A 21,088-nucleotide genomic window follows, 5' to 3' on the forward strand; every position below is an offset into this window, starting at 1 on the left:
GCCTAACAAAGTTAGCAATGTAGACAGTTCTTTAGTCGGGAAAAGAAGGCTGAGGGGACACCTTATTGCTCTCTACAACTACCCCAAAAGAGGTTGTAGCAAGGCAGGTGTCAATGTCTTTTCCCAAGTAACAAGTGATAGGACAAGAGGACATGGCCTCAAGTTGCACCAGGGGACGTTTAGATTGGATATTAGGAAAAATTTCTTCACTGAGAGGGTTGTCAAGCATTGGAACAGGCTGCCCAGGGGTGTGGTTGAGTCACCCTCCCTGGAGCTATTTAAAAGACATGTAGACGTAGTGCTTGGGGACAGGATTTAGCGGTGGACTTGGCTGCGTTAGGTTAATGGTTGCACTTGATCATCTTAAGAGTCTTTTCCAACCTAAATGATTCTATGCTTTTTCAGAAAAAGTTTTTCTTCCTGCTGTTTTCTTCAGTCTTTTAATACCACTTGAAAAAGCTGAGGATTGGGTAAATGGTCCTCCTCCTTTTGTCCAACACTTCCCCTGTGCTTTGGACTACCTTCTCCTATACATAGTGGAGGCTTCTTCCTACATAACTTGCAGCTACTCTTTGTGTTTACATCACTGCACAGATTAGGTACCTAAAATATCTTGGATCATGTTTCCTTACAGACACCATCTCACTGACAAGACAACAAAGAGTATAAGGACATTTCTGCATGTGTCACAGGTGCCCAGCTGGAAAAAGTCCTCAACAGGGCACTGGGATGCCCAAGGCTGCAGCTGTCCCTGCTCCTCCCTGTGGACCCACTCCTGGATGCAACCGCACACAGCACGGTCCTCTCCCTGCCTACAGCCCTTCGACACAGCTTTATTGACTTCTGGGCTCTGGAGTCCCACCACCGGTGGCTCTGGGAGTGAAAAGCAACAAGTGCTCTTCAGCAACTTCTCCTCTGGCTGCTCCCTTCTGCCAGGGAAGCACTGTCAAGCATCACCAAGACGTCGCACTGTGATGTCACCACTATGCAGTACAGGCGTCCCAGCAACGTGTCAGGATGTCCCATTGGCACTCACAGTCAGCCAGCGCCAGGTGGCCTTTGCTTGCTGACTGGCAGGAGAAGGCCTGGCTGTCCAGGGCGATGGCCAGCGAGGGAAACTTTGGTCCCGCTGGGACAAAAGAGATGAAAAGGGAGCTGTCTGCCGCAGAAACACCATCCCTCTCTGCTACAGACGAGCTGGGCCAGCTGCCAGACATGACTTCTCCTGGCCCTCCAGGACACGGGGAAAGAGAACCCCGTGACGCTGCCGGGCGAGCGATAAAGGAGGAGCGGGATGTCCAACCTGGCAGCGATGGACACGAGGCCAAACAAGTCCCTCCTGTTTCCCCCAAGGGAGCAGGCAAAGCCAATCAATTCTCATCCCTCTCCTTTCCGGAGAAGCTTTGGAAAATGGTGGAAAGTGACGAGTTTCGGTCCATTTGGTGGAGTGAGGGTGGAAAATATGTGGCCATCAATGAAGAACTCTTCAAAGAGGAGGTGCTGGGCAGGGAAAGACCTCTGCGGGTTTTTGCCACGCAGAAGATGAAGAGCTTCCTTCGACAGCTGAACTTCTATGGATTCACCAAAGCGCGACGGGATTTCCAAAGATCTGCTTCCCTGCCTGAGTTCCTGGCAGAAGAAGACGCAGCTTCTGCTCACAGCCAGGTACAGCAGATGCTCTGCACATCAATTAACACTCACAATAGTCTTGGGGAAGAGAAGGACCTTCACATCAAATAAGGCCTCGTAATAGAGGTGATGGGGTTGGTAGCGAGCAGTCTGTTTTTCATTTCCTTCTCGGGTCGTTTTCAGGAAGGTTGGAGTTAGTCTTTCTGGCTCGTAGAAGTGCAGATAAAATACAGTTGGGCTATATCCACTGAGTTTGAACCCGTTAAATGGAAGGACAGACTCAGCGTAACCTGATTTCTTTTAACGTCTTTGCTACGTGTCTTGCTGTACCAAATCCAAAACCTTCCTGTGGCACCTGCTGAAAGCCAAGAAGATTCATCTAAGGGCCATAGTATTACCTGCCGGCTCATATCCACACTGCAGTTGCTGAAAACTAGTGGTATTTGGCTTTCGATACTAGTTCTTACGCTTTTGAAAATCCTACGCTGCTCTGCTCTTTTTTGGTGACAAAAACCCAGGGGTGGCGATGACTGAAGAGAACCATCACGTAACACTTTAGCCTAAGCTTTAGTTTTCAAACAGCCCTCCGAGGCCTTTTCAGTACCCAGGCTTGTCTTCTGAAACTCAAAGTCTTAGTCCTTGTAGGTGGCGCGTTTCCAGTCTTGGGAAGGTGGCAACTAACTCTTCTCCTTTGCTTTTTTTTAGATACTCTACTACTACAACCCCGCCTTTAACAGAGAGCATCCCCACCTGCCGGAAAAGTGCAAGAGGGGAGTTGGCCTCAAACGGAGAGCCCCGCGTGCACCAGAGGTGGATGAAGGGCACCCCTCCAGAAGCCCAGATGGCCAGCCTGCAAGGGACACGCAGGCGTCTCCACCCGTGACGATCGCACCCACCAAGCGACGGGCTGAAGCACCTCCCGGCCTCGGCAGCGCCCATCCATCTCCACTGGCAGCTGGTCCCAGGCTTCCAGAGCCTGCCAGAGCAGCAGGCATCGAGAGGTTCACCCCTCTGGCCGCCTTCTTTCTAACACCACCAGGCAGCCAAACCCCACATGGCCTGCGCCGTGCTGCTCCGTGGTTTGCCATGCCCATGCTGGCAGCAGCCTCAGCTCTGCCGAAGCCAAGGCCACCCCACGGCCAAAGCCCCAGAGTCCGCCACTGCCCCACCTGCACCTGCAGCCCCAGCCCTGCAGACGCAGGCAACGCCGGTGGACCCCAGCACGGCACGTACTAGAGAGAAGGCAGAGAGTCAATAGCCAGTTGATAGTGTCTAATAACTTTGTTAACAAGTAGAGCTTAATAGATTTAGTAAGAAACAGAGGTTAGAAGAGTTAATAATAAACTGTTGAAGAATAAACCTTTACCAGTTGTCCTGTCCTGTTTGTACAGCGGAAGCCCAGACTGAGTTTATAGAATCACCAGACTTTCACCCATCAAAGTAGAAGCGACAGGTCCACAAGCACTTCAATCATTTTGCCTAATAATCAAGTTTAGATTTTTAGATTTTTTAGCTTGTATACTTCTATTATAGCCCTGACTTTAAGAGGGATCATCTCCAGCTGCTGGAAAGGTGCAAGCCAAGAGTGGCATGCAAAATAAGAGCAGCAGCTGCATCGTGCCTGGATGCAGAGCTGGATGAAAAGCACCCCAGAAGCCACCAAGGTCTTCCGCCTGCGCGGGGAACTGCTGCCGGGGTAGAGGAGGCAGCGTTCACACCAGCTCCGCCGCAGGACACGCAGGTGCCTGCTCACGGAAAGTACGTACTTGCCGAGATAAAACAACTAATCACTAAAGCACGTCCCCGCATCCACAGACCCCCTACGCCTCCAGACACAGCTGCCCCCCCGCTTCCCGACCCTGCTGGAGCTGCAGGCAGGGAGAGCTTCTGGGCTGCCCCATCCCTGGCACCACCACCCAGCAGCCAGGCCCCGGCTGGCCTCCGGCACCGCACCAGGCTGCACCTCCCGCACCACAGCTGCCAGCGTTGGCACCGGGGCTGGGCTTTCCCACCTTCCCCCCCGTGCAGCCCGGCCCAGCGGCTGGGCTGCTCCCCTGGGCTGGCCTCTCTCCCTCCTGCAACCCCAGGCTGGCAATGCCCGTGCCGGCAGCAGCCCTTGCCGCGGCCACGCCAACGTCACCCCACGGCCACGGCCCAACAGCCCCACGTTGTCCCACCTGCACCTGCGCCACCAACGCTGCGGCTGCAGGTGATGGGGCTGGACCCAGCGTGGCACATGGTAGAGACAGTGTAGACAGTCCCTACAGAGTGAATAGAGCCTAAGAGCACTGGAAATAAACAGGGCCTAACAGAGTTAGTAAGAAATAGAGCCTAACAAAGTTAGCAATGTAGACAGTCTAAGAGGTTTTATAATAAATAGAGTCTAATAAAGTTAGTAATAAATGCAGCCTAATAGGGTTGGAAATAAACTGTTGAACAATGAACATTTTCCAGTTGTCCTTTCCTGTTTGTACAGTGGAAGCCCAGATCAAGTTTTTATTTCACCAAAGTAGAAGGAAGTGGTCCACAAGCAATTTAATTATTTTCCATAACAGTTAAGCTCTAGATTCTTATCGTTAGTGAGTAAAAGAGGGATAATGTTTGCATGATGTATGCACCGAGAATGTTCTTCCTAATGGCAACTTCTGAGCAAAAGGGGTATGCCATCAAAAATTTTGGAAACTACAGCTCTAAGGAATAAGATTTTCAAAATTGCCCTGGTTATTTAAGGACATTTTTTCATAAGTTTGTATCAGAACCATGTGTCATTGCCATTTTTAAGATGACACCCTTCAGAGAAGGCAAGGGAATGATTACTCAGAGGCAGGTCCTGACCAGTATAGCTGTGCATAAGCACGCAAAAGGAGATGGAGAGGGAGTCATTTGGCTGGTTTTGGATGGGAAAGCATCATCTTGGTAGTCTTGGGAACAAAGACCATAAGCACAGCTTGCAACCGTCTGACCCCAGGCTATGACTTGCCCTTCTCAGAGCACAACAGGACTAGGTGTGGGCAGTGCTGAGCAGAGATCCCGCAGGAGAACTCGAGCTCTTCAGGAAGTGGTGTCTGACTCAACAGTGAGGCAGCAGCAAGCACAGCATTAGAGCACTGTGCTATTTTAGGGACTAGGTCTTGGATGTAATTTAACACATACAGCGCAAACTAGAGTCATCACCAAAAACTTTTCCCCGAGAGCAGCTGTAAGGCCTATTCCCAGTGATTTGATGATAGGGAAATAGCTACCATTTATTCTTGCAGAGCTTGCTTACTTTGGAAGTTTAAGGAAGAAGTAAGCATTCTTCACTTCCTGTCCTGATAAACCAGGTGCTGTTGTTCTGAATGGTTTATCATCAGTACCTTAGAGAACACCATTTCAACAGAGAGATAAAGCTTGCATGCATATCATTTCTTCAGCGACCACTTTGAATATGAACTGCTATTTAAGTGCAAGATCTTATCTGTGCATAGTCACAAACATATTGGCTTCTTAGCAGGCTTTACCCCAACATGCCAACTCTCCCAGTCTTGCCTTCTCTGTTGTAGCCTGTTCCAAAGCAACATAGTAGAAGACTCACACTACTTTGCTTACCAGCTATAAGCCATGTAAATAGATGAGCGCTTCATTTGCGTGCACATACATCTGAAAACAACATGTAGGGCAAGCTTACAAAAAAAAAAAAAAAAAAAAGCTTATTTTTTTTCCTCATGAAGTGGGACTGAGTCTCCACAAAGTGGTTGTGGGATAGAAAAGGTCATCTCCTGTGCACAGGCACAATATAAGCCTTGGACCTGAAATACATTTATTCTGGGTATTTGATCTGAGATATCACAAGGGACCTCTTTTTCTGATGTAAGGTTGTTCCACGCCCTCAAGATTAGTATCCTCCCGGACACTAGAAAATGGATTCACTCAAACTCATTAGTCCCTTCCCTGAGCTGTGACTCCCCACTGCCACCGACCACATACCCTAATGCCTCCAAACCCAAGTTAGTCTCACGGTCACGGTGACCAGCTTCTCTTCATGAAATAATCTAACAGGCACATAACTTTCAGTCTCAGTAGCTTGGCTATAGGACTGTAACTGATTTTAAAAGAACCACCTGCATGGTATACTGAAAAGGTGCTGTTCTCTCTTACAGCCAGGGATGGAGGAGTGGGGGGAGGAAGGGGAAAGACCTTGAAGTCTTCCTGTAAGTAATAGCTTTCACCCATATCTTCAGCCTTTAAAAAATTCTGTTCAAGGAAGAAATACTGCAGCCACTGTGTCCAAAGAACTTTGCTTCTCTAATAACCAGTCAAGTCCAACCAAACAATCTCTTTCAACTTCAGCAGTGGCTGGATTGGGCCCTTAAACTGCAGCAGTTCAAGGCAACGGGCACCAACAAAACAAACTAAGATGTCATTATTGTTTTTGAAGTTGTAAGCAGATTTTTAATGATTTGGAAGAGCACTATTGCTAACAGCTTAGTTATACTGTAGTAACCATCAAAAAGGCATTTACCTAAATTTCCTGCACACTGATACTGATCAGAACAGCCTTTAAATCATGACCCTACTTCCTATAAGCACATATAAATGTGTATAGAAGAGCACTATCATAATTCAATGACTGTTTATACCAAACTGCCTAGGTAAGTACTGACTTTTCAGAAGGATCCAATGAAAAACAAAGCCAAATACCAAATATTTGGGAAATATGGGTATTTAGAAATTAGATTACAACATCCATGTCAGAAATATCTAGAGTTGGAAAAGAGTCAGGTAAATTGCAACATCAATTCTACCAAGTAACCCTTCCTCTCCAAACTCACTTTGATGTTCTAGACAAATATTTCAGACTGCAGATCAAACCCAACTCTTTTTTTGGAAGAAGTGGTTTTTTATGAAGAATTTCAGGAGTCAAGGACTCAGGGGTTTGCTTCTGTAGACCAGTAAGCAGGTTTTCAAGATGATAACCACCACAGCTATAGAGCAGGGAGCACATGTAGCACTGTCAGTGCATTCCTCTCCTGTCCAGCTCTGGCCTCTGTGCAGGAAGGAGGACTGTGCCTGGTGTGGGAGACTTCAGAAGAACACATACTTGCCTTGACAGTCTCTTGCAGTTTGTAAAATTTTCTCCCTTTCCTAGCAGTGCCAGAAAGACTGAATTAGTATTTAAGCTACTTTATATATATATATGTTTCTTACAACTGCAGGTTCCTGGTGTCTGTGCATGCTTTCAAGCATCCACATCAGTCAGCACAGCAAGTTTCTACAGCTATGGCTCAGAAAGAATTATTTTGCACTAGAGAAAAAGCTAGACTGTGGCAGCTTTGCAGCTTCTTCCAACTGGAAAAGGAGTTGCTGTCCTCCCAAAGACATCCTCCTAACTCTGCCAGGACAGGCTTTTTGCAAGAAGACCTTTCTTCAATGGATACTACAAAAAAAAAAAAAAAAAAAAAAAAAAAAGTACTAAAAATGCAGAACTTTGACACAAACCTCCAAAGGATAACACTGTCTCACGGGGCAGACACTACTCTTCTCCGAAAATGCACACACAGCTTAGCTTTCTCCTCTCCCTGCAACAGCTAGGCTGAGAGCGTCATAACTTTACCCTGGCCTCCTCAAGGTACACTACTCAGGACATGACTTTGCTTGGACAGGCACGTCTGACTGTCTGAGGCTGGATGCTTGCAATCATAGCAGGGTATCGTAGAACAAACCTTACACCAATTTTTCCACTAAACAGCAACATCCCCATGACTGAACACCTTAAAGGCTGTGGGGAACTCAAGGACTTGAATCTGACTACTGTGAGGGCTGGGAACCCACCAGGAGCATTTAATTTCTGTGAGGTTAACATTTCTGACACAGAAGAGCCTGACCTGGCCAAAAGTTAACAGCGAAATTGATTGTTCAAGGTACAGGGACGGAATAGTAGAAATAGGGCCTGGAAAAAGCAAGTGTTTGCTCTGCTTGGAAGACAGGATACTGCCCTGGGGGCTTTTCCACAGTGCCTCATGCACTCAGGTATAGTATTTCCAGAGTATATCAGCACTATCCCCCAGGGATTTCCTCACTCTTGAGATCATACATTGCAACGTGTGACAGCCTATTCATGGTTTTCTCCACAGCATGTCCCAGGCCCTGCTATGGAAAACCAAGGACTTATAAAGGAGAAGAGAAATAATGACACCTTTTCAGTTCTCCTACACTGTCGCAGATAGACCATTTGCAGAGCTTGTTTCACAGATGAGTTAATTACCTCATGCAGTACATCTCCTGTCACTTACTCTGAAAAACAGGCAGAAGAAACAGAAGATAACGGACTGTGTGTGAAAGGGTATGAAACACCAGGGGCAGGAATGAGAGGGGGAGGGCTGAGGAGCAGGGATTCACAGCCAAGGGCTCTGCTCACGTTATGGATTCACCCTGGGGCCTTGGGCAACATACTTTGCTCCTGCCCCCAGCTAAGGTCAGGTAGAGCTTTCCATATGATCTGTGGCAGAAGCAAAACACTTAAAGAAAGCGAGGGAGAGAGAGTGGCTTGTCTGCAAAGCAGCCACAACACCATTTCCAAGATACTGAGGACCTCAGATGAATGGAGTTCTATCTCTGTATACACTTAATTATCTCATTTAGTCCTAAGATAAACAGCAGGAAGCGTAAATAACTTTATGGCAACATATCAAACAGGACAAGACAGTCAAACAGTTTCCATCTCCAACACTGCTAATTCTGTTTCAGGCTGCCTCTAACTACCATTCCTCTTCCTCTGAAGGGGATTTTGGGGGGTGAAAGAACATAGGTGGAACAGGAACTCCTCTGAGAGAAGATAGGAGTCACAGGCCTCATGGGGTATCTCTTGGAGATGGCTCATTGGCCATGGACTACTTTAAATTTAAATGCTTACTGTCCCTCGGCAGCTTTTTTTTTTTGATAAAATATATTGATGGAATAAGCTGTTACAGCAACGCAGCAGGAAGCAGAGCACACGATGCAAAACTACTGAAGTCAAATATAATTCACTGGAAGCGAGGCAGACTTCTCTTCATGGGGAAGCAGGGCACATGCTTGACAAGGAAAGCTAGTTTAGCCCAGGCCAGGTAAGACTAGAAGAGAAAGTCACATCCTGGCTGTGGAACGGGAAGGCAGACAAGGACTCCATGCAGACCAGGACTGTGGAGGGAGATCAGTCAGAGGTTAGGAAAAGCAGCATCCATGACCAGGATGAGGGTGGTGTTCCCAGGACAGCCTGTTGCACAGCTTTTGAGCACAAGTTCAGTGCAGTCCTCTGCATAATGTAACCTCACCCTTCATTTCAGCCTCCTCTTCCTCCCTCCCTCTCTGCCTGTAGTGCAAGGGGCAGTACACTGCCTGGGAACTGCCAGGGAGAAGCAAGAGAAATAATCCAAGCATCTTCCCAGACTGCATGGTCTGAGCGAGGAACTGTTTTCGTTCAGGATCAAACAGGGGCTCCAGCTGTCGCCCACGAATAAGAGGACAAGTTCAGTCCATGTCAGCTAGTCAGTGGCCTCATCTTTTCCTCCTCATGCAGGACCTCTGTCTCCCTATGCTCTCTCTAGTCAATGAAAAGGCAGAAGAACTTCAAGGGGTGGGATTCAGCTCCCTAAGAGCCAAAGCTGACTGCAGAAGGCAGGCATTGTGGGCAAAGGCAAAACACGCCTCCAATACAGTTTAATGCCAAAGATCAGGTGACGGGAACCTGCCAAGAAGAGGCTTATGCTCCTTTCCTCCTCAGAGAGGGACAGTGAAACTGGGCAGAGACAGCAATGGGCTGATTTGACTGCAGGGAGCTCCTGCTTAACACAGCTGTTCTAAAGCTGCCACAAAGTATTGTCTTTATAAAATATTAGGTAGAAGTAGGTGCTAGCAAAACTGAGGGGAGGAGGAAGAAACCTGGGGAAGTACTAAAGGCTCCGATATATCTCTAGTGAGAAGCGCTCGCTCTCTTACTAAGTCAAGTTCAATCTGCCAAAACTTCTGTTGCTATTTTAAATGGATAAAGTGTGAAAGTTTTTAATCACAGAACAGTGATTTAGGAGATGGAGTTAAACAGACTTTCCTGAACCAGTCAGGTGTCTGTCTGTTCTACAGCAGGGTACTTTGTTAGGAGAAGGCAGGATGTTTCTGGCCAGTACTGTACGGAGCTCAGCAACACACTCCCCAAGCCAAGGGGAGCACAGCACAGCTGTGATTATCAGAATGGCTTTGTTTCCTACACATGCTACAGAGTATGCATTGAAATGAGAGATGTTTATTAATTTTGTCATATGAAACCATATGAAATCATTAAGACAAGCTAGAGATTCTAGTCCTGACACGGTCTTTAATTCTGAAACCAGTATTTATCTCTGCGTGACAGAAGAGGAAAGATTGGTAGACTGTAATGAAAGGGAAATGAAAGTTCAGGACAAATTCCATTTCCCTGCTGTAGACCAGTTACAGTCAAGATACTAACAGCTTGGAGAATATGCAAGGAAAAGTGGAGAAAAATTATAAACATAACATAGGAAGTTCAGACCATCCCATACTGTTCTCAGCTACTCAAAAAGAGATGATACAAACTGTTTTCCACATCCTGCTGTGTTACACTGTTGACAGAGCCCCTTTTATTTGCCTGTTGGTCCTTTAACAACAAGCCACATACACGTGGTATCACCAGTTCTTCCTAATCTCTCTATTGATGCCTGCTCTCACGATGGGCCATCTGGGAAGCCTATCAGAGGCAACAGCAGAGACTGGACAAGATACATTCGCAACTTTTTCTCTCGTCAATCCTGGTGCCCTGGACAACAGCAAGAGTTTTGCCCATTGACTTCACAGGCATGTGGGTTGAATACAGATACCAGCTAAGCATGAGCAGGGATGAAATCCCAAATTATTCATTCCTCACAATCTTTTGCAATGAGTTCCAGGAGAGCTCCAGTACAGTGGCAGCAGTAGTTCTGGCAGTGGCAACGTCATTTAAGCCATGCATTACTGGCAGGCTGGCAGTGCGACAGCAGTGCCAGTGGGAAGTCAGGCCTGGACAGATGGGGAAACCTTTAGACTTGTGGCAGTCTCAGACCAGAAACATCATGTCTCTCAGGATGCATCTGAAACCACTGAGCCAGTGGGTGGAGGAAGCAGACAATGGGCATAAGCAAGAACAAGGCAAGAGTCTACTTGAATTTTGCCATAACTCCCCAGCTGTCTGTATGTTATGGCCTGTCAGTATGTTTTTAATCACGAAAGCAGCAAGGAAGAGCCCTTTCCCATCGTTTAGATTCATCTGCCCCAAACACCCACTCAGAGCGGGTCGCAGGCCGAAGAGATCCGGCCAGGTTTGCAGACCCCATGTGAACAGATCAGTCATCATGGAGCAATGGGAGACACGTGTCTGCGGCAGACGGGCACAGTAGCCTCCGTAAGCAACTTACTCATCTGCTCCTGTTCCATAACACAACCTGTCTGCTCAAAATTGTGTGGAAAAATCCAGGGATGACTGGGCAAAGGCTTCACACACTGAGTGACTCACATACGTACCGCCTGCACTGCTCTGAATTTTCTCAAGCCCTCATATCCTGGGATCCTGACAAAAAAAGCTTATTCCAAATATTGAAGAGAACAAGGTTGAAACATGCTAGTGCAAATCCAGCCTACACAATTGATCCATTACATTCAACAGGAGTCTTCTCCCTGGCTTCAGCAGGCTGATTATCAGGCCAAAGTTAAGGAAAAGGGAGAGATGATCACCAACTCTTTGGAATTCATACAGCTTAGAGCAGCTTTGATCTAGCCATGCTCCCTGATGCTGAAGAGAATAGGACAACAGCCATGAACACTATTATGTTTTCAGTATACCACAGCATGTCGGGTCTGTTGTGTCACCCACACTACAGTCCTGAACACTGGATATAGAGGAGAAAAACCATGAGAACCATTCACCTTGAAATACAGCTTCTCCACAGGACACCAAACACCATTTAACCATGTGCCTAAATTCACACGCATGAGCAACCTCACTAAAAGCAGGTTGGAAGTTGAGCACCAGCTTTGTTAGATCAAGCCTCAAAGGGCAAACTGAACCTTGTCTAGAAAGCACAGTTCTGATTTGCAGTATGGTTACAGAAATGCTTCTCCCAGCTGAAGCTACATACCTCCTAGCTTCTATTCCAGTGCAAATTCCAAGGAGTAGATTGAACCATGTGCATGTCTGAGAATGAGGCAGATGAGAGGAATACGGAGAGGAGGAAACACAGGGCAAGTCTACACTGTACAACAGAGCACAACACAGCATTGGGATAGCAGTGCTGGGAAGCTGGATTGCCCTGTACACACATGCTAAGTACAAAAACTATATAACAAAACAAAAAATAGTATTATATGTAAAACTCCAACACAGCAAAATCTAGGGACAACATCATTCTGCTGGTCAGCAGCCATACCAAGTGATTCCTTGGCATGCATATAGTAGGTTGGTAGGAGCACAGCATTACAACTAAATGTAAGGCAAGCAGAAGGCAGGGGAGGCGAGGGGGGCACTTCCATGACAGCCCTTAGAGGGAGAAAAAAAAAAAAAAAAAAAAAAAAGGATGAGGAATTGTAGTCTGAGTTGTTACATTTTGGGACAGCTGTAGTAAACCCTAGGAAGACAGGAAAAATTTAAACAATGACAACTACCGAGTGTTAAAAAGGCCAGTTGAGAAGCATGGTAGAGGGTTAAATCATGTAACAAAACAGACGACTCCTGTAGCTTGCTGGTGCTCTGCACAGTCTTGGAAGCGGTCTCCAGCACCCAAGACAGGTGGAAATGCACACCCATGCAACACAGCCGTTCACAATACTCATCCCAAGGGCCACGTGTCCTTCCAGCTCCTGTTCATCCCCTACATAACTTAAGGCAGGCATGTCTCCTTTACCTCCCTCAGGGGCAGGATGGAGGAGGTGACACGGGACTATGTGTTCACAGAGTCCTGCCTGTATTCCCCTCCCTGCTCTGGCCAACATGCCACCAGCTGCAGGGGACAGACCTCAGCGATGGCTCAGTACCCTGCAGTGGAGCACTGAAAGGAGCCAGAAGGAGACAGGCCCACAAAGGCCTGACCTTTTACTCTTATTTAATTGCCATTTTTTCCAGGAGCTTGTTAAAACTACAAATAAAATTAAGTTTCAAACAGATTTTTGTGCCAAAATGGGAGGAGGGGAGAGGGAGAAAAAAATAAAAGCCCCTCTTCATAAAAAAGGGAATCATATATCCACAACTTTAAAGTTGTTTTCATAAGTACTTTCAGAACGGGAAGTTCATTAAATATGATCCTTTCCCACAAAGGTCTCAATTTCAACAAAATTTTCTAATAAAAACACTTTCATGGAAACATTTGTGGCCAGCTTGCATTTTATTCTATTCCTAGGACATACACCTTATGGGCCTGGAAACAAGATGGTAGGTGTAGCGGGGACAGGCAAATTTTTCACTTTAGCAAGCAACAGTTTTGCTTAAGGACCTTTCTCTCACCCAACAATTGGAAATGCTCCATTTCACATTTGATTTCTGCTAGCAAAGATTTTCATAACTTCATGGAAAAAGGCTGAGGCTGATACTTGACTGTACCTCTGCCTCCCCAGGTTCAGAACTGAGCCTTGACACTTATACATGATTTCACCATTTCACCACTCAAACAAATCAAAAGCCAAGCCTAGTCCTGCCAATATCCAATCTCTGGAGCTATTAACCATTCCCTATTGCTGTGGGCCTTCTTTGCAAGTGAGACTGGTTAATCAACAGCTGCGGGTCTCTTGGTATTCTTCTGCTCTTTGATACCTTCCCAATGTCTTTGTCCCCACCAGATTCAAGGAGCCAGTACATACAGAGGCATCACAATCCAATTCATGTCAGGACAGGGAGGACAAAGTCACAGATATGAGAAGATGGGATTATCTGCTTGGCTGCTGCTTGCTCTGGAAAAGTTGCAAAGTCCAGGACAGTAAAATTTCCACTGAGTTTGCATTTTTTGTGATGTAACTCTCTTAAATTATTTAAAAAAAAATAAAAAAATGCAAACCTGCTTCTGACAAAATCCCATGTAAACTATGTCACTTGTGACTAGGTCTGTTAGAATCCACTAACATGCCAATGAGCTGGAGGCTTTTGTTCAGCAAATAGATTAAGACATGTGCCTGTTTCAACCTGAGCACAAAGGAAGGGGTAATGCTCCTCAGGGAAGCTCTGAGACCCAACTCTTCCTTTGCAAGGCCACCATGCCCACTAGCTTCATCTCCTCAACATTCCAGGTGTCCCAGAAACAGAACAAAGCAATTGCTTCTCTCTAAAGAGCCATCGGCAATAAATACAGCAAGGCAAACACACAGCTAAGTAGCCAAGATGCAGATGCACTGGGGAAGCATGGGCTCTGTTGCTCCACCTCTTTCCTCCTGATCGCATCAGTTGTGTTACACCTGATACAGGGCTGTGTCCAAAGAGGAGCTACATACAAGCCACACTCCTACTGTTAACAACACCTGAGGATGAAGAGTTCAAAATATTCATTCAAGTGCAGGGTATCCTTGGGTACCACATTCCCATTGGTTCACCTCTTCCGTGTCCAAACTGCATCCCAGGCTTGGAACTGGGTGAAGCTCAGTTCCACTCTGGGTGCATCCACGCTGGATGCAGGGAGTTTGGTCATTGTTTCAGTGAGCACAGTATTTATCCGAGACTGAATCACATAACACGGCTGTAAGAACAAGACCAGAGCTGAAACCGAAAAAGGGAGAAGGCATTGGTTTCGATGTATTTAATTTGCTGTTATCAGGGCCCAATTCCAAGTCTCTTCTACAATCAGCAGAAACACAAAAGAAAATAAGCTCACGAGCTTACATGCTCACTTTTCTCATGTCTTTTGGTATATGTCAGCTTACTAGTTAATACTTTAAACAGGTTAAAAGGAAAACACATTTTGAAATTACATGGATGTTTGTCAACACAAGTTTACTATTAATTTAATGAAGGCTGGGTCAGATACGGCCTGCATTCAGCTTCCAGGTACATCTTCAGGATAAATTCAGTAGTGATGCAAGCAGCAACACAACTTACATCTCAGGTAAGAAAACAGATTCAAGTGGTTAAATATTATCACTATCCTGTTAGCAGACAGGAGCAGGACACAAGGAAGAGTTTATATTAAATTAAATAGAAATTATTTATATTAAATTTTATGAACAAAGGTAGGTGATTGTAAGAAAAGACTATATTAGAACATAAAGTATAAGAAGAGATTCAAGACCAGCCTATGATGCTCCATTGAGATGATGCTGTATGCACCTGCTTGGGACTTCCCTTAGTATAAAACTAGCTCAGGTGCAAACCAGTGGCCTAGAAGTAACACCTGACTCCAGGTCCTGAGCCACTACAACATTTATCCCCTAGGTCCATTCAAGCAATCTGAAACACATGCTATAGTTGAAGACTAAAATTTCCACTTAAATATTTTCCACTACAAACTGGTTTACACCAAATCATCCCCTGCTAGCACTCAGTTGTATCCTGCTGCTCCATTTATCACCACACACTCTCAGGAAGTCGTAAAGCAGAAGGGTCCATGATCAGATGTAGACCAAAACAGATTCCCAAAGGGGCAGCATCTCTGAATCCCCTCATTGAAGACACTTTCCCAAAAGATTACCGTACAGCAAGTTATTTAGACAGCTGAACTAAAGTGTAGCACCTTTTTTCCCCCACCCCTAGCCAAATAAGAAAAGCCCTTCAAATGGCTTAGGTTACTCTTTGCTGCAACCTAAGCCTGATCAGAAATATTGCTATGGGAGCCCTGAGAAGTCTGAGCCCACCAGCTTGTCTAGTCCCAGGTCCAAGATTGCTGATTCTCTATCCTTTAGTCCCTTCTCCTGAAAGCAAACACTTAACCATGGTATTTCTTTAAAGGCACCTTGCCTGGAAGCTTGCTTGGATTCCCCATCCCCAGAGCAAATCTGGGTTTTCCAGGTCAAGGATGGGAGATGAGCTTTCTGACCCACCTCTCACCAGCAACACTGGTACCCCCAAGATTTGTCTTGCAATCTCCTCCCTTTGGTCCTGCTTCAGGACCGCAGGACCCTGAAACCTTGCCCTAAAGGCAAGCAGTGCTTTGTGCCATCCTTGTTCTTCCTTTCAGCAACAAGGGAAGCCTCTCCCGTCCTGTTGGATCTAACTGGAAACAAGGGTTTGGGACCTCCTTCTCCAAGGATGAGGCAAGGCACTCAGTTGAAATTGCAGGATTCAGCTTAACACGGCCTCTTAAGGAGATCAGAGTTTAAAGGGACAAGTATTCCCATTCAATTAAACAGGAGTGAGAACGAAGGGGAGCTCCAGTTTCCCTTTCATGGGACTCAGCCTCATGAACTCAGTGATGGTACAATACAGCTTTCAATGGCAAGTGCTTGTCCAAATGCTGCAAAAATTGCTCTCAAATTCACTGACTATTCCACAAGTCCAGAAATCCTGGTATGAAATTAAGTATTGGTGAACAAATCCATGCAAGTTTTCCTTCAGTTCTTTTTCTGAATCTTAGAAAGGACAAAACACTAGGGAAAAAAACTTTGAACATGTATCCACACAGCTATCAATCCATGCATTTCTCAACTGCTCAGTCTAAAAACTATACAGCCACACTTTTTAGGAAACACATCTGAACTTTAAGCAGCAAGATCTCAACATGATCCAAACTTCAAACTGCATGTGAGAACTATTTGTAAGACTAATCTATCCTAGAAAGTTTTGCCAGGGCTGTAATTGTTGTGGAGTTTCGTAGACACACATTTGTTTTAAATACATTAGCAAGCAAAAGGCATAGGAACACATTCTGCAGTGGGGGGGAAGGGGATCATTTGTCCAGGCAGTACTTGTTTTGTTCACTGATAAATATTCTTAAGGCAAAAATAATTTTTTTTCCTCCCGAAGAGATGAAAGGGACCGGTCCAGCTCCCAATGCACAGTGTGACCGAGTTGACCAAGAGACCAGACCTGCTCCAAGTGAGCCCCATGGAGCAGGCTCTCAGAAAAATGGGAAGCTCCCCTCATTTGACCTTTTGGAAACCCTTCCATCCCTAGTAGTAGGGACACACCAGCAAAACCACAGGCCACAACGTCATTCCACCAGAGCTAGTCCCCTGGGTCCCTGCCCCGTCTCCCCCAGCAGACAGCCAACAACCCTGCCACCTGAAGTACTTTCATACATAGCTCACAGAAAACAGATTCTCCTAGCATCTCAGCACAAAACTCCCTGGGATATTTCCCCAGACGTAGTTGAGCACAGCAGCATGGTGACAGTGCTTTGAGCGTGTTTTGCAAAGAGTGCGCTAGCATTAGGCTGGCACCAGCCCAACTGCCAAGTCACCTGGGACAGCTGCCTGCCGAAGCCAGCCCTAAGGACTCATTTCCCCACCAATAATTTCTACAATGTTTGGGCTCCTCACTGTTTACCTTAAACCCCAGCCATTTCTGTTAATCCAGTGAAGGCGTGGAAGACTCCTACAACTATCATGTTGATCAGCAAAAGCTCAGCAACAGCTTCTCTGCAACTCCCTGCCTGGCACAGGCCTCCTCTTATCTGTGGGCCCTTGGCAAACAGGGCACTGCTGGCTCTCTCAGGCTAGCCTTTGCCTCCACCACCTACCTCTCTGTTTATGTTACTTTCCCAACACACTTGCAAATATGATAAAGGTTAATCTGGTACAAAAGGTAAATAGGGTTACACAAAGCTGGATTTAGCAATTTAGTTTTATTGGCCACTAAGGAAGGTAATTCTTCGATGCAGGTAATGAGGAGATAGCCAAGCCAGATAAAGGATCTGTGCAATATAAACATCCTCCCAAAAGCCTGCTCCCTGCTTGCATAAGCGCTGTAATCATGAAAGCAATTCTTAATGGAGCCACTTGGCAGAGGCCCTGGTACAGCAAGCTGTGAGCCTCTCCCTAGCTGATGGACCAGCTCCAAGAGCATGTTACTACAGTGCTGCAATGGGGGAGGAGAAAGGGCAGGAGGGGGGGAAGAGATTGAAAGCCGGATCGAGTCTGCAAGCAGTGGCACTGGAGCAGGGCCAGGTCTCCTCTAACATATCACCTGTGTGGTTTGAAGCAGGCCAGTTATCCCTCTGTGCTCAACTCTGCATCTGTAAATTGAAATTGATGGTTTTCCTTTTGTGCCCCATCTTTCGTAGGTAAACTTTTACAATGAAGCATTTACCTATATGTAAGAAACAGCCTTCTGTCTGAAAGTGTTACTGTCACTCAGAAACTTGCAATAATATGCCTGCTAATAAGTGACTTCTCATTTCTCCTGACCTTCCAACATTTGTCCTTTGCCTTAAAGAAGGAAAATTAAACCAAATCAAGATCTGAGTTTCCTGCGCCAGCACCCTGCCCTCTTTCACCTCTCTGTACCAAAACCTAGGACAATCCACAAGGCTGAACAGGAAACCTTTTGCACCCTGTGTTTTGTGCTGTTTGGTCTTGTTTTCTCCTTTGCTATGAAATTTAGGATGTCCTCCAAGGAGCACAGAAGGGCCAGATCTGCCTTGTCTCTCAGCAGAAAGATCAGCAGTGTTTCACACTTTCCCACTGCATGGCTTCCCATCAAGGCAATGGCTTGGGCACCACACAGCGGGACTCAATCCTCAGCAGGTTCAGTCTGTTGCACAGCTCTGGTTTCCCGGCAGTCCCAGGACTAATACACTCAAGGCAGGGGGAAGTCTCAGGAGAGTCTCTCTCCCTACACTTTCCATGAAAGGTAAAAGAAGTAATGTTTACTTCACACCAAAAGTCACAAACTGCAAGACAAGTCTAGCAGTCACTTGCTCCTCTTAACGTGGTTTTCTTACCAGGGCAAAAGGGGCCTCATTCCCATAATATACAGCACGCATTTACCAGCTGCAGGATTGAATCAGAGTCTAGGCATTCACTCAAATATCCATTATGCTGATTTCCAATGCCATACATTAAGAATTCCTCCTCGCCTGCACTCATTTAGCTTTCAGCAGGGATCTTCATTAGATTGGCCTAGGAATTTTCCCTATCCTACGCACTCTAAATAACTGTTGATAAATTACCATATTGGGAGTAATAGTGTGATCTATTCAGAAGTATTAGACTAGAACTAGCGAGAACTTTTCTAGCCCACAGCTTGCCACTGGCAAACTTCAGACGAGTAACTGCAGTTTGTATGCCTTTTCTGCCTTCTGTAAAACACAATGAAATGTATTTCTGCAAAGTGCTTGAAGATCTATGAATAGAAAGTGCTACATGACAATTTGGGGTTATTATGCAGAGCAGGACCCACACTGGTCTACATAACTGGCCACTCACCAGCTGTATCAGAGAGCCAGTAGTGTTATATGGGCCAACAAGAAATTATCTCCAGCTGGCAGGCAGAATACATTTAGACTGACTATGCTTCTGGACTTTGAGATTTTTTCAATGGGCAAGTTAAAACTGACCTTTTGCATTAGTATGAATCATACTGTAAGGATTATGGACCTTTTCTTTCAATCTGGAGTTTGATCTTAAGCCTTCTGAAGTTAACACAACTGTTTGCATCAACATCAATAAACTACCCAGCAAGAATTTACTCACCTAGGCAGCCCCACTGGCACAATAAAGACGACGGGCTGCCTTTACAGGACTGGGGCCTATAGGAAGACCATAATTTTATTTTCCGTTCCTTAAAAAAAAAAAAAAAAAAAACCAAACCCAATATCTTTATCAGCATCCATGTTTGAGCCAGGACACTGGGCTACGGCAGTCGCTTCAAGTTATATACTGCAAGGATTTACTAGCAGAGGTGATAGCATACATATCCTCATGGTGCAAAACCTACTCAAATGTCCTTGTTTTTCTCATTCACCCTTTCACAAACCACCTTCAAATGATTACATGTCACAGCCTGTGAACAAGCAGTTATTTCTTCACTGAAGACAAGAGGAAAGTTGCCAGCACCTTGAGTTTTGGTTCGGGTTTTTTTGCAGCCACCCATTCGGCACCAGTATCTTGACACACTCTGGAGTGGTATTACTAAAGACAGACTGATTTTTTTTTTTTTTTTTTTTTCCCTGAGGGCTGTGACTTTTCCATACTTAATCAGCATCTTAAAGTATAGCTAACCTGCCTTCTTTCCTTTTCCTTATACCAGTCTCTGACCTATGAGCTTGCCTTATTCAACTTTCAACTTCAAATCTTATCACTTATCACCTTTGACTACAGAAAAAGCAACCCTGTCTGAAGTTAGTCATTTTCAATCTTCAGGACCAAAGCTGGTTTAAACTGACTGACCTCCACTGGAATTTAGGAAGCTATCTTGATTGATTTTTTTTTTTTTTTTTTTTTTAAGCAAAAGATCTGTTCCTCTAGGTGGTATAAAATAATACCCGACACAATAAAAACCTTATCCCATGTGTTACTTAACCGAGTGAGCAAACGAGCAGCCCGGGCATTCTTCTGAGAGATCAAATAACAAGTGTTCTTCTGCTGATAATAAAGGCTAACTTAAGCCACCACAACTAATTCATAGTGCAGGCTTGACACTTGTTTATCTGGACAAACAATTATGAAATGTTCTTTTGTCCTTGTGAGTACTGCGTAGGCAAGAGTCCTGACTTTCTGGGTTCCTTTAAAGGGCCACTGTTTAGGTACCTATTCATTGCTCAGGAAACAAGAGATGCCTTGGGCAGACTCTGACCAAGCTCGAGGACCCCAGTTTCTTTCTACCTCCCTTCACAGGACAGACTCCAATCTGCCTCCACTGGAGATTTGGGGTGCAATTTCCCAGAAGTGGCAGGGTGAAGCAAAAAACTTATGTTTTCCTGAGGCATTTAGTTCCCTAATGGCAAACTGTAATCAGGCATACAGGAGCCCTAAGTAGTTTTTGAAAACAGAACTTGGGAGTCTAAACAATTTAAACACTTCTGTAATTTTTACACATATTTCTGAACCAGGGCTTTAAAACAATCTGCCATTTTTCTCATTTAGAAATTATTAATAATAATAGCAGTAGACCATGTTACATTCTACACTAGCTGCGTACAGATAAAACGGTCACCTCTCCGCACCTTGCCCGGTAAAGATGATTGCATCCCCTTTTATTGAGAGGGAAAACAACATGCTTGCAGACCCCCACCTCAGGCATCAAGCTGAACTGCGTAACCCCAGTCATGGAGCCAAGGGCAAAGGCTCCCGGGCAGCTAAAAATCAACCCTGCCATTTCAGGTTGAAGGGGCCTTATTGTCTGACTGCATGGCCCAGGGTGGCTCAGTTCTGGTCACAATCAATCTCTGCTGAGCTTCTGAGAAGGAGCAAGTTCCCAGGGTAATACCTTAACATGGAGGAAGAAAGAAAAATCCAAAGCCAGCACAAAATGGCACCTTAACAGTTTTTTCAGGAAGCCAGGGCAGAGCAGTGACAGCCACGCTGTTACATCCCTCATGATGTG

At 45.6% G+C, this 21,088-nt stretch overlaps 1 protein-coding gene and 1 long non-coding RNA gene across 2 annotated transcripts in view; one reads left to right on the forward strand and one right to left on the reverse strand.

Annotated features, from left to right (window-relative positions):
* Window positions 1–21,088, reverse strand: part of LOC121232472 — a 95,442-nt gene that overhangs the window by 33,144 nt on the left and 41,210 nt on the right. The gene's annotated exons all lie outside the window — the stretch shown is intronic.
* LOC115333419 (heat shock transcription factor, Y-linked-like) lies at window positions 755–2,988 on the forward strand. The gene is made up of 2 exons (XM_029996326.2): window positions 755–1,665; window positions 2,335–2,988. The coding sequence occupies exons 1-2, from the start codon at window positions 1,018–1,020 to the stop codon at window positions 2,863–2,865; spliced, it is 1,179 nt and encodes a 392-aa protein (XP_029852186.1). The 5' UTR covers window positions 755–1,017; the 3' UTR covers window positions 2,866–2,988.

This window comes from Aquila chrysaetos, chromosome 20 (assembly GCF_900496995.4).
Source record: "Aquila chrysaetos chrysaetos chromosome 20, bAquChr1.4, whole genome shotgun sequence".
Lineage (NCBI taxonomy): Eukaryota > Metazoa > Chordata > Aves > Accipitriformes > Accipitridae > Aquila > Aquila chrysaetos.